This window comes from Athene noctua, chromosome 8 (assembly GCF_965140245.1).
Source record: "Athene noctua chromosome 8, bAthNoc1.hap1.1, whole genome shotgun sequence".
NCBI lineage: Eukaryota > Metazoa > Chordata > Aves > Strigiformes > Strigidae > Athene > Athene noctua.
In genome coordinates, this window is record NC_134044.1 from 19,471,330 (window position 1) to 19,484,172 (window position 12,843).

Here is a 12,843-nt window from a genome sequence, read left to right on the forward strand (position 1 = left end):
AAGTGTATCTTAATACTCTCATTTTCAGTTGAGTGGAAAGGCATTTCCATGTATGTAGCCTTAACTCCTAGTGGTTTCTAAGCATGTATAAGTGTGTGGTCTATGATGTTCTTCATGATTCTTTTCTATTTATGCATTGAAATAGAAGTATATGGGAATGTGAGTACTTGGCAGCAGAGTAGGAAGCCTTAGGTGTTTGTAGGAGCAGCATTCAGATGTTAGATCTCACTCCTACCCCAGTAGCTAGCGGCTTGAACAATGCAGAGGACTGTTGATCCTAAATTAAGGTGATTAGTCACCAGCTGATGTGAATTCAACATACACGTGGATCTTCTCTGTACCTTAACTAGAATAAATCTATAACTAGAAAACAGGACTGTAGCTAGCAGTGTGGAGTGGGTCACCATATGTTCAAACTAGTGAAACAGAAGGAGCAGAGCTCTGAAAATGCGGTTTGATGGACCATTAAGCCAAAGGCTTCAGCTTGAGTCATCTTGGTTTCCAGGCTCTTAGTGATAAACTGTTGAAGTGATGGGCTTTGCCCTTAAACTGTGTCCTGCAGTGAGCTATTAGCCCGAGGAAACTCAAGAACAGTGTAAGGCAAGCTCCCTAGAAAAGGCTGACTGTGGAGAGGAGCAGAATGAGTCATGGAAAGCTGATTGAGCAATGCTGGGAAGCTTTCTGAGTCATGTTGCTTATGCACAGCGAGCAGATGAACCCATCTCCTGTGCTGGATTTCTTCTTCTAGGGCATTCTGATTCCAGCAGCCATGAGTCACTGAATATCAACCTCAAATTAATTTAAGCTCTGTTCCCTGCAGTTCTTAACCATTGCAAGCACTAAGATCTTTTTGTTTTCAAAGCTGATCTGAAAACTATTCATTATTTAAAAACATGTGAAAGATCATAGCCAGTTGGGAACTGTACCACTAAAAACCTTGTTCTAGTTGCAGTGTAACCTTGAAATAGTTGGGACAAGTATCTGTACCGAAACACAAATGAGGATCAAAACAAAGCAGGCTTATTTTCACTGCAGCCACTTCAAGGAGAGCCATTGTCATTTTAAAGAGCCATTCTTTTTGTTAAGCTTTAAGCAACTTTCTTTTGCATGCTGCCCTTTGTATAGCTTTCATCTCATCTGTTCATATATCTCTGAGCTAGTCATTCCACATCTTGAGTTTCCAGCTGTGTGGACATGCTCCCATTAGCTGATGAAAGTAACTGTAGTGGGGAGGGAGTGTGGTCGCTCAGATCTTGTGTCTGGGAGGGATGTAATGCAAGGCTTGAGCGGGAGACTGGAGTGTTGTTGGTGTTCCCTGAACTTCCATTGTGGGCAAACTTGGTGAAGGCTGGCTGCGAGACTGGCACCGCACCGAACCAAACTTGCTCTAAGCTGCGTTGGTGCTGTCTATGCTTGTGACACTTGGAACTCTTCAAGATGCTGGACTGCAGAAACCCAGCAGAGCAAGGCAGGTCTGCTTTTAATTGTGTACTTGAGACCTCTTTGGTCCCTTCTGTCGTTAGATGGGAGTGCAGCAAAAGGTTTATACTGCATGTGTCCTTCACTTACCACATGGACCTGATGGACAGCTGGTATAGTTGGGTTCGTCATCTGAAACTGTTGCCTTGTAGTCACTGTCCTTAGCCCATGTGACTTTGCTTGGTACCTGAAAACACTATGGATTGTCTCACACAAATCAGGTTGAATAAATTGCACTTAAATGTGAATTCAGTTTAATCTATAGAGTTGTGAAATTGTGTGTGTGTTTTTCAGGCTTGAGGATAATCATAACTGGTATGGAGGCAAGCTGCTACTACATGTGAAATAATGCTAGTGCTTATCTCTCAGGTGTATTTATGCTGGTAGGCTGCTATTATAAAACAAACTGGCAGAATGGCCCTGATCCTGTGGCTACATCTTCAGTAAGTGAAACTACCACCTCAGGTGTTAACCAGGGGTTCACGTAGCACAGAGCCAGTCCCTATCTGACTTCAAGCAAGTTGTTCATATAGAGTTGCATTGTCAGTGTAGTGTGGCTAGTATGCATCAGCTGGTTTGTGTCAAATCTCTCTGCATGCTCCTAGTTTGTAGCAAGTGAAGATTTGCACCGAGAACAATCCTGGTCAGTAGTCATGGGGGGGGGGGGTGTGTGTCTAGATATGAAGGTATTAGTAAGGACAAAGTAGGTCAAAAATGGCATAGAGGTTCAGTGATGAGACTATATAATGGCACACTAAATTCAAGGTACATTAAATGTACAATGGTGCATATAGCAGGTGGGTGGATTAGGGAGCAAAAGCAATTCCAGCTTCACCTGTAGTGTAGTAAATCACCTTGAAGACTGATTTCAGTGTGATCTTGGAGTTATGATAGACGATGAAATTGTTAGCTTCTTGCTGAGTGGTGGTTTTAAAAATGTAAGATATTGAGAATCACTAGGAAAAGATCAAAGCAGCATATGTATGATTGTCATATTGTCTGTATCGTGGTTTGCTTACATGTTGAATAACTTGTGCAGTTTTGCATTCTCTTCCAGAAGGAAAATGTGTAGAGGAAGGCACTGAGAAAGACCAAAGCATAAAGCAGTTCTCCTGAACAACTGAGTAGGGTGGGAACATCTCATTCTGAGAAAGGGGCAGTGAAGCCAGTGGAGGAGATCTGCAAAATCCAGAGTGGCCTGGAGATAGGGTATGGGGGCTAGTTCTTAATTGCTTCTTCCTGTACTTGAACTGAAAGCCATTAAACAAAGCTGGGGAAAGGAAGAAAAAGCAGGCTTAAAACAAAAAGGAGAGTGTTTTATACAGTAGTTAAAATGCTGTAGACTTTTTTTTTTTTTCCATGGGATGCTGCTGATACAGACATTTGAGAGGAAACTGAGCAAATACTTTAAAGAGATGGATTGAGAGTTCCAAAATAAACAAGCCATTGCAGGGGAATCTCCTGGGGAGTGTCGTCTTGACCTGTCTCCTTCCAGTTATCTGACTGTCCCTTCACTGCATTGACAAAGCATTTTTTTAAAGACTAAAAGCTCTCGAATCATGCTGTATCTACTCTCCATCTAATGTGTTTTTACTAACATGTAAGATAAGCAAGCAGTTGACCCTGCTGCCTAGTACTGTGATGCAGTTAAAAATGCTGATATTTTTGCCTGTAACTTGTGAAGCTATTGCTTAGAATATGTTCTAACATATGAGAAAGCATAGCCTCATTATCTCAGTTAACATTAAAGTTTGTAGGTCTTCCCAAGAGAAGACTTCTGATTTCCAACATGAAGCTTGATCAGCAGTCTTCTACATGTTTTATAGTGATGTAGTAAATATTCAAATCAAGGCTTTTTCAGAAAGTGGTTGGCTTGTCATGCTAGCAAGTGGCTTTGTCTTGTATACGCTGTCTGTCTGATCCTGTTGCTCATCAAAGCAGACGTTTCCTTTATGCTAAAAATAATGAAACAAATAACTTAAGCAGCATTAAACCCGAGAGGGAGATTATTGGGTTTTTTTAAGACTAGGATGTGCTTTCTAGGAATCTTCTGGAAAGGGTTTGTAGGATTTATATGATCCAGCTTTGACCGGTTGCGTAAGCTTCCAGGAGACTATTCTATATAATGTAAGCCTTAAAGAGGATGCAGGAACTCTTCTTCACCTTTGGTAGCAATAGTCCATATCTGAATATGGCAGCTGGCACCGTAGCAGTCTGAAAAGACGTCCTTGTCTCTTATACTAATTAAGAATGAATTTTCTAGAGCAGGCAACAAGTTGCTTTTATTGTCATAATGGTTCTCTCTTTTTTTTTTTTTTTTTTTTTAATCATTTGGCCTGTGTGAATGATCTTTCAAGTGTTTGCTGAATTACAACTTCAGCATCTGCCAGACTTGTTGGGCAGCTTATACTCAAACAGATATTCTCCACGTTTTGGATTCTAGCCCTGCACATTACCTTTCAGTGGCCTCCTGCATGCCTGTTAGGGCTGTGTGTTCCATGTAAGTAGCCATGAGTCTGTGGTACAGCCACTTCCTTAAATTTGAGGACCCGGTTTTGTTCTGTTGACCAATGGGACTGTGTCTGTCTTCTGGCCTGGGGATGCTGGCCTTGCTGCCAGCCACACTGTGTAGCCTCAGTCCCCCTGTGTGGGACAGTGAGCAGCTACAGGTGGCTTTTCCCACTCTGTAACTACATGGGAATCTCAGACTGTGCGTTGCCTCTGTCTTAATAGATTTGGTTACAGAGACTTATCCCGGAAGTAAATGAAATACTGTATCCTGAAGTTATAAAGTGTCACTAATGGGAATGGAAGTAAAACATATTTGAAAACCTCTTCTGTACTAGGTGGAGTCTCAGACATCAAAAAATGTTGACAGTGCCCCACAAAGCTACTGACAAGTGGCAGGAGGCAGCCTACTAGTAGCCAAAGACACTTAACCAGCAGAATGTAGGAATAAAAGTCAGGAAGCTCACTATTGAGCTTTGGGAAAACTGCTCATCTGTCTGTTTCTTGCTATTGTGACTTAACAGCTGACTTTTTGATTATTTGTTCCATTTAATGAGCAGAAGCGGCCATCTGGTAGCTGAAGACCCATGGCAGAGAAGTATGTGTAATGTTACTCTCTGAGGACTCATTAGGGGTAGCTAAAAATGTTGGTGTAAAGGCATATGAAATTTAAACTTCTGTGTATTTCTGAAATTAAAAGTAGTGGCTGCACTGTAATTTTCTTTCTTTGTAGTTCCTTCAAATAAGCAGCTACTTTAGATTCTTGAGCATAACTTCTAGAAGGGTACGTTACTCTCAGTACTCAAGGTTTCTACCCTGGAAGCTCTTTTGTCCCTCTGTGTGTATTGATTTTTGTATTCTTTTTTGCCCTGACCTTTGAGCTGATGTGAGGCCAGGTCACACTAACTTTGGTTTTGCTGTGTTCTTGAGCAAGCACATATCAGTTCACTGTCAGCATGTGTCTGTCTCTAGGCTAGCCTCTCCCTGTCCTTTCCACCCACCCCAGACAAGTGGGTGTAGGCTAACCCGCCCCGACAGAAGTGTGGAGATGGTGGTTATCTAATGCTCTGCAGTGACAAAACTGAGAAATACCTATGTGATCAGCCCAAGACCTAGTCATGAGGCTTGCCCTATTGCATTTGTCGTGCTCTTCTCTGGACTAAGTCAACCAAGTAGTTGCTAGAGTATTATGAGTGGGACCTAAGTGAATAGAATGCATATGACAATAGGAATGGGATCTGATGGAGTAGCTGTGTATTTAAAAAGTCTTCTGCATCAGTGTCTACTAGCTTTGTAGTTCTCTTCAAAACAATCTTCCTTTGAAGAAAGAGAAGACTGGCAGTTTAAGAGGGTAACTTCTGAGGCACTAGCCCCGAATGCAAGTGGGTCATGGTTGAGATCTCCCACTCCGGTGGCACCTTGTGGCCCAACTGCTCTCAGTTTGGATTCTGAGTTGTTACTCAGTACTGCTGTTAGGGATCAGCAAAGGCTGGAATGTTGCTATATAAAAACTATGTAAAAGTGGTAATAAACCAAGGTGTACTTGCTGCTAAGAACTGCCTGCTGTACAGTGATAGGCTTGGTGACACCTCAAACACTTGTGTAAACTGTACAAAAAGACTAGCTATGAATTGCGTCCAATTTGTGTCTTGGTCATTGGGGAGATAGACATTTTATAGGAGAAATAAAGGGTCTTTGATTTGCTTGTAGTTCCAGGCCTGTGGTTTTTCTTGCATTCAGGGAGTAGGCCAGTTACTACTAATACCTGAGGCTTGATCTGTCCATGCTGATGAATGGAATGAGAATTAAGCCTACATCTATTTCAGTGCTCATTGTAAGCTTCAGTTCTGGCTGCAAATTGCAATCGTGTTCAGAGCCTCATGTGTTACAGGATACATGGCAGCTGTATGTACTCACCTAGACCTAAGCTCTTGAGTTGTTTCAGGCAAGCTCAGGAAGTCACTCAGCTGGGCCTCTTGTCAGGATTCCTGCAGTGGCTTCTTCCATCTGGAACAAGGCATTTCGTTCCCAGTGGGCTTCCTTGCTGAGTCCTTGTTATCGTGTGCCCTTGAGGGGCAGCTCTACAACAAACATGAGGGAACACTGAGCCTGAGAGACTGGCGTGTAGTTAGGGCTTAGGTTTCTTTTGGTACATACAGTCTGTACTGTGCATTGGAAACACACTTTTCCATATAAAATCCCAGCAGATCAAAGTGTAATCTATGACTGCATCAATAAGGCTACCTCCCTCTTCTCCAGAGTAAAACACTGTTTCTAATAGTCCTTTAAGGAGCTCTGTACTCTCCTCTCCAAGGTAAGTGTGAGGCAGGCAGTCGCTTCCAGCATCTGAGCTGTTCCTGAGTCTCTAGCTGTCCTTGTGGGCCTCAGCCATGTGCTAGCCTGGCCAGAAGTAACAAGATCAATTAGGTGAAGTAGCCCACACCATCAGACTCAGGAATATTTTTGAGCATGTCCTCCACTTGTCCCTCCCTGCAGTCTGGAGTTCATTACATTTGTGGCATCAAGATGTGTGCTATAAGGTCCTCACCACCACAGGTATTGTAACAGTCGTCTTCTGGTTGAGGATGTGTGTGACAAAAGATGTTTGTGCCCTGGCTAGTAGCCAGCAGGTGTCAAAGTCTGTTCCGGCTGTACCGCTTGTTGCCATGCAGCCTACTGATATATGCCCTCTCTTACTTCAGGTATTAAGCAACATGGGAAGAGAAGACTAAAATTCCATCATGATCGGAGGCTTATTCATCTATAATCACAAAGGAGAGGTTTTAATCTCTCGAGTCTACCGGGATGACATTGGGTAAGTGCTTCTATTGCATCCCTGGTCTTTGCATTTCTGTCTCATTTTGGTGTGGACAACAACCCAGAGCTGCTTTGTTCTGCATTAGCTGTGCATGCATGTAAGACTGCAACTCAACTTGCTGCTCTAGGCTTAGTTCAGATAAAGAAAAAGCATTTGTTAAGCCCTGGTCACTTACAGGTAGTAGTAAAGGATGGCCTGCAGGCAAACATGGGACTTTCTTTTGGATGGTAGAGATCTGACTGTTACTCTGTACTCTAGATGCTTCAGCAACATGGACTCCCACTGTGGGAGTCTACCAGCCTCACTGCAACCGTTAAAACTTTACGGTGGGAGCTGTCTGCCATGCACTATAACCAAGACTCTTGAATTGGTTTCAAACACACATGTCTAGTGTCAGGTACAGGCATGCTGAAGACTGTCTGTGGTCTTGGAAAGTTATGTCTGCAGGCAGTCTCATAGTAACCACGGCTGTATGCTTAAAGCTGGCATTCTGTCCCCCAACTTTGTATGGCAGCATTGTTTGTGAAAAGCTTAGATTCATTAGGTAATTAAAGTTGTGGGAAGCACTGAAAGCCTTTGGTAGATTATAGGTGTCTCATTGCACTTCACACAAGTGTTACAATGCTTGCTTAGACTGGATCTGTACAATTCCTAGGCTGCTGGTTCCTAGAAGGGACCTTAGTAAAAATTTGGTGTCTTACAGGCAGTGGATAGTGCTATAAGGAATCCAGTATCGAGTGATGATGCAGCTTGGACTGAAAACCTTACATGGCTTTCTTGCACAACACTACTCTTCATAGTGGGTTTTCATTGGTGTTACGCATTAGGTGGAAGTTAGTGATTGAAGTTAACAGAGTTAAAACACAGCTACTGGAAGCGGGGATTTGGTAGGTGTTAACTGAAAGTCCATTGAGAGAGTTCATTCTGTCCAGTTTAGGAAAAATTAGTTTGTACCAGGTCTCCACAATGAATAGTGGTAGGATGTGCTGTGAAATAACTTTTTGCCATGAATTACAAAAAACTTCGAAGCCGGACTGCCTTCAGACTGCTCTAGTCTGAAGACCGTGTTCCTTCTGGTTATAGATTGTTCGGTGGAGGTTAAAAATTGAAGTAGAACGAGTAGCTAGTCAAGGCTTGCACAGTTTCGTTGATGGAGTAGCAGTCAGCATGGTGTCTGTAATAAGGCTTCACCTAATGAGCTTTATATTTCTTGGCTTGTACTAAGTCAGAGTAAAGTAGCTGTTCTAAGGCTGAGTTATTCCACACAGAGCTGAACCAAGGAAGCATTGTATTTCTGAAGCAGAAAACTACTGACTACAAAGCTTTGCCTCTCCTCTGCTATACTAACTCATTTCAGTCCTGAATACTCATTAGCTGAAGCTCTTCGGAGCAATTCATATGCCAGATCTGACTTTGTAAAGTTCCTCTAATGGTTAGGTATCACAGTGACTGAGCCAAGCCAGTCTGGATTATGGACAAATTTTGAGAATATGTTGTGCGGGAGGCTAGGGACACTGCAGTTTCTGGTGAAAATATTTTTTTGTGGCCTGCAAACTTAAAGCACTTAAAGATAGGATTGCTTGAACTTGTTTATTCAGGAAGGCCTTTTAATTTAAAGGGCATTCTGGCTGTGGAGATGTGAACTGGGGAGTTATTTTTAAGTAGTTATTTTTAATGTAGTGATCTTCCATTGCTTTTTGTCTTGGCTCATTCCTCTTATACTGACTTGTGTTCAGTATGTGATAAAGTACTTCCTACTGGCTGGCCAGACAAAACTAGAAAATGGGATTTCCTGCCTGATCCTATCTTAACTTTTTCATTTGTCAAAAGGTGCCAAAAAGATTCAAGTGTTTTCTCTAGGACTTCAGGAGTCAGTGTTCTCTTGAGTGAAATCCTCCATTCAGTTCTTGTGAAAGTGTCAGTCTTGTGACTTAGGTGGAGCTGGTGCTGGCTATTAATCAAGCTTGCTCCCCAAGGTCTTGGAATCCTTCTGAAACAGGCCTTCAAATCTGGTTTGGAATTTTTTGGATGTGTAACCTTATAAAACAAGAGGTCTTAAAATGACTGGATCTCATCTGGTGGTGTAATCAAGTAAATGAGAATCTTGCTGTTTCCTGGTCTGAACATTATCATCAATACCAGGTCTGATTAAAATCTTTTAGTACCCTAACCTTCAGAGGGAGGCAGGGAAAGTAATAGCCCTGATACTGTAGCTTGTACTCAACTTTGTAGTTCTGACTCTAACCGAACAACCAGGTAATGGACTTCTAGAACTATAGACTCTACAGTTCTTAATTCCTAAACAGTAGATCTGAAGTGCTGAGGGTTGAGCCCATCCAGCTTGTTTGGAGGTAGGTTGAATGGGAAATGAGCATAGGTGCTGCCTGTCTTCAGGTGATTGACCCTTAAGACTCCTTGGTCTTGGCACTTGCCTTTGGCATTCTGAAGCCTCAATATGTGTTGTGAGAGATTAAGTTATCTGTGTTTATGAGAGCCCCTCCCCTTCCACAGTTTAAGGCTCTAAATGAGCACAGATGTTAGAGTGAAGTGGTGGTCAATGAAGAAACTCTTCCCTTTACTTTGTTAAAGGCAGAAGTACCACAAAACTTGAACATCCTTTGCTTGCAACTTAGAATGGCTTTAGTGCATGCAGTGCATTTGTCCATACAGCAGCTAGCTGCATGCATAAGCAGCCTCTTAAAAAAAAAAAAGAGGCAAAGCATTATGCATTTAATTCAGGATACCATGGAGGGCTCTACTGTGATCTTCAGGTGCCTTGTTCTTCAGTGACGTAGTCACTGGGAGAAGCTACCTGCATTTAAGAATGTAGCCATTTAATAAAAATAAGCTATTCGAAACTGAGCAGCTTACATGACAAACTGCATGCACTTTAAATGTAATAGGCATATGGTTTCTGAGCTTCTAATCATCACTTTGGCTTCATGGCTCTTTATCCTTAAGGAAAAAGTGCAAGCTGGATAGAGCAGTGTCTGAATCTGCAGGATGTGCCCTATCTCTCCAGATGTGCTCCAGCTCTATCAAACTTGCTGTATTTCCTGTTGGCTGGACTAAGCCAGAAAGCATCAACCCAAACAGCTTCAAATAAGTACTGTCATCGAAATGCCCACTCAGATTTGCAGCCCTGTTCCAAGGCAGACTGGGAAGAAGACACCTGATAATTCTGTGGTCCCCAGGCGATGCCTCAAATCAGGGCTTTGGGGTTTTTTTCCCCTCCAAGGCCTGCTACATGTATTTCCAGAGCAGACTGAGTATCATTGATGTGATATGGATGCAGCTCATCTGGACTAAATGCCCAGTTAGCCCTAAAATTCAGCCAAACAACGAGTCTGTGCTGGCAGCCTGACCACGGCATGTCAGCGTTGTGCCTTGCAAGGGCTTCATTGCTGCCACAGCTTGTTACTGTCCATCCAATACCACCTTGGCCTTTTGTGCCCAGGAGCAGGGGGAGGGGGTGCTGTTTGGTCTCTTCTTATCTCTTTGGATTCATTGTGCCTTGTGTGTGTGTTTCTAACCCTTTCTCTTGTTGCTGTCACTCCTCCTTTCTCCGCTGGCGCCATTTCTGTCCATCCCATCTCATTGGCTGCTGTAGCAATAGGTAAGAGACGCGTGGTAGGCCATGACTGGCACTGCACAGTGGGCAGCTGGTTTGCTAGAAAAGCTTCACCAACCTGAGGCTTCTCCTCTAGCATGCACCAGTCTGGTTGCTGGTTCTGGTACTAGTTCTAGCGGGTTAGAACTTGAGGCTGGGAGGGCTGATGCTCCAGAACAAGTGGAACTTTCCTTGCCAGGCTTACTGGAGGGGAGGAATGGGGCTTTTAGATATTGATATTTTGTAGTAGATTAAATTACTTACGGAAAAACTAAGGTAGGAATTAAATATTAACTCAAACTCGCAAACCTTCTGGAGCAATAAAACCTTAGTAGTATATGAAGGCCAGAATTTTGCTTGTGGGGGAGCGTGTTTACTGATGAAGCTTCTACATATGTACCCAAACCTTCAAGGAGCAAACACGTGCTGTGGTAGTGTATGTTCCTTTGAATATCCCTTATTTTCAAACTTGGAACCATCTGTTGGATGGATGACAACCCTCAACGCTTACAAGCACTTGTATGCCTGTATCCTTGCTTGTGAGGTTGTTATTACTGTCTGCTCTCAAACATGGTTCTGCATAATCAGTACCATGGCCGTGATGCTGCATTCAGAAGACCCCCTGTTCCACATAGTGTCTGACAGTATGAGTAATAAAGCACAACTAGATGGGTCTTGGCTTGGTGTGTAGACTATTGCTTTAAGTCTCGGTCTTGTTATATAAAGCACCCATGCTTCATTCTTCCTGTATTCTTAGGATTGATGGACTGTAACTTAATTCAGGCAGTTTATCCTGACTTATAGCTACAGGATAAGGAAACTCTGGTGTGGAAGAGCTGGCATTTAGAATGCCACCCAGATGTCCTTGTTTACCCAGGAGGGATTTGTTCCCTGTCAATAGTGTCTAGATGGTTTGGATTAAAGATGGCAGCAGCTAGAGGAAGCTTGTGCAGCATTTTTTCAGCACTGTGCAGAACCTCTGTCCTGTAAGTAGTACTGGACCATCCAGTGCACTTAATGCAGTGCTACTAGCACGTTGCACTGTGAGGACCCTAAGTCTATGTGCAAGAGAACTCTCTGTTCTGAAGCCTAGCAGGCTTGAGAGGACATCTGTAACTGGAAAGCCAAAATATTCCTAATCCTGCTTGTTGCTTTGAGCCTGCCCTCAGTGGTGCATGGGGAATGGAGGTGAGGTGGAGCCAAGAACTAGAGCTCCCTTTTGTGGTGTACCTGGGCACTGACATCTGTCAGGTGACCTGGGTAGGTTTTGCTATGTTTTTCCTCAGTGGTATGTCTGGGTGGAACTGCCGTTGACAGATATCTTGAGAGACTACAGCTTGCTTTGGGGCAAGAGTATGAAGACCTGGGCATGCAGAATAGACAATAACTAGATGTTTGGTCAAAACTGAGCTCTTCTTTGAGCCATAAACTGCTACTGTGTTTGTTCCTGGCTATGGCAATCAATAGGTAGCACTAGCAAAATTAATTGAAGTGGAGGTTCCTTTGCCATCTGACTCCAGGTGAAGGTTAGCTTCTCCTTTTGACTACAGTTACACTGTAGCCAAAAGCTCTTTAGAGACCAGTAGCACTCTGTCTCTCCTTTAGTTTGTGCAGAATTTATTGTCTAACTCTGCTCAGCGCCTTCTCTTGACCCTCATAGAGACATCCCCAGACACCCTTCCTAAGTGAGCTTGGTGTATGTAGTTCAGTGTCTGACTGTAGTCGCATAAGCAGAACTGTGCAGCCAACTTATTTCCACGTATGCTGTGCTAACTAATCTTGCTGGTGATCTCGTAGGCGGAATGCCGTCGACGCCTTCCGCGTCAATGTCATCCACGCACGGCAGCAGGTACGCTCGCCTGTCACCAACATCGCCCGCACAAGTTTCTTCCACGTCAAACGTTCCAACATCTGGCTGGCTGCTGTCACCAAGCAGAATGTTAACGCTGCCATGGTATTCGAGTTTCTCTACAAGATGTGTGACGTGATGACTGCCTACTTCGGGAAGATCAGCGAGGAGAACATAAAGAACAACTTTGTGCTGATCTACGAGCTACTGGATGGTGAGATGTTTCCCTGTCTGTTATGTGGTATTGCACTTGGCCATTCTAAAACCCTTAGCTTGGTTTGATGTAGTAATAATCCTTGAAGTATTTAACATGTGTGACAGGGTTCAAAATTAGTTGTTCTGCTTTCTAATGCCACCTGTACTGGAAGTGTGGATAACATCTCAAGCCCATAGCCTTGTGTTGATCGTGGCTCGCTTTGCTGAAGTGTTGGGAGCTGTGCACTTGTATGAATGAAGCAGCTGGTACTGGAGTGGATCCTGTGTAGATGTAGGGCTGTTACTATACTGAGGTATATCAAGAGGGCTATCATTAGCACCTCTAAGGCCAGCCATTCCAGCTAGTGCCCAGGTAGCTCTAGC

General features: G+C 43.4%; 1 protein-coding gene across 3 annotated transcripts in view; it reads left to right on the forward strand.

Annotated features, from left to right (window-relative positions):
• The window catches only part of AP2M1 (adaptor related protein complex 2 subunit mu 1), a 30,044-nt gene that overhangs the window by 5,372 nt on the left and 11,829 nt on the right, over positions 1-12,843 (forward strand). For all 3 annotated transcript variants that reach the window (XM_074911795.1, XM_074911792.1, XM_074911794.1), the window contains 2 exons: positions 6,690-6,802; positions 12,213-12,478. In XM_074911795.1, coding sequence (XP_074767896.1) covers positions 6,729-6,802; positions 12,213-12,478 — 340 coding nt within the window. In that variant the 5' untranslated portion in view covers positions 6,690-6,728. The remainder of the gene's footprint in view (positions 1-6,689; positions 6,803-12,212; positions 12,479-12,843) is intronic.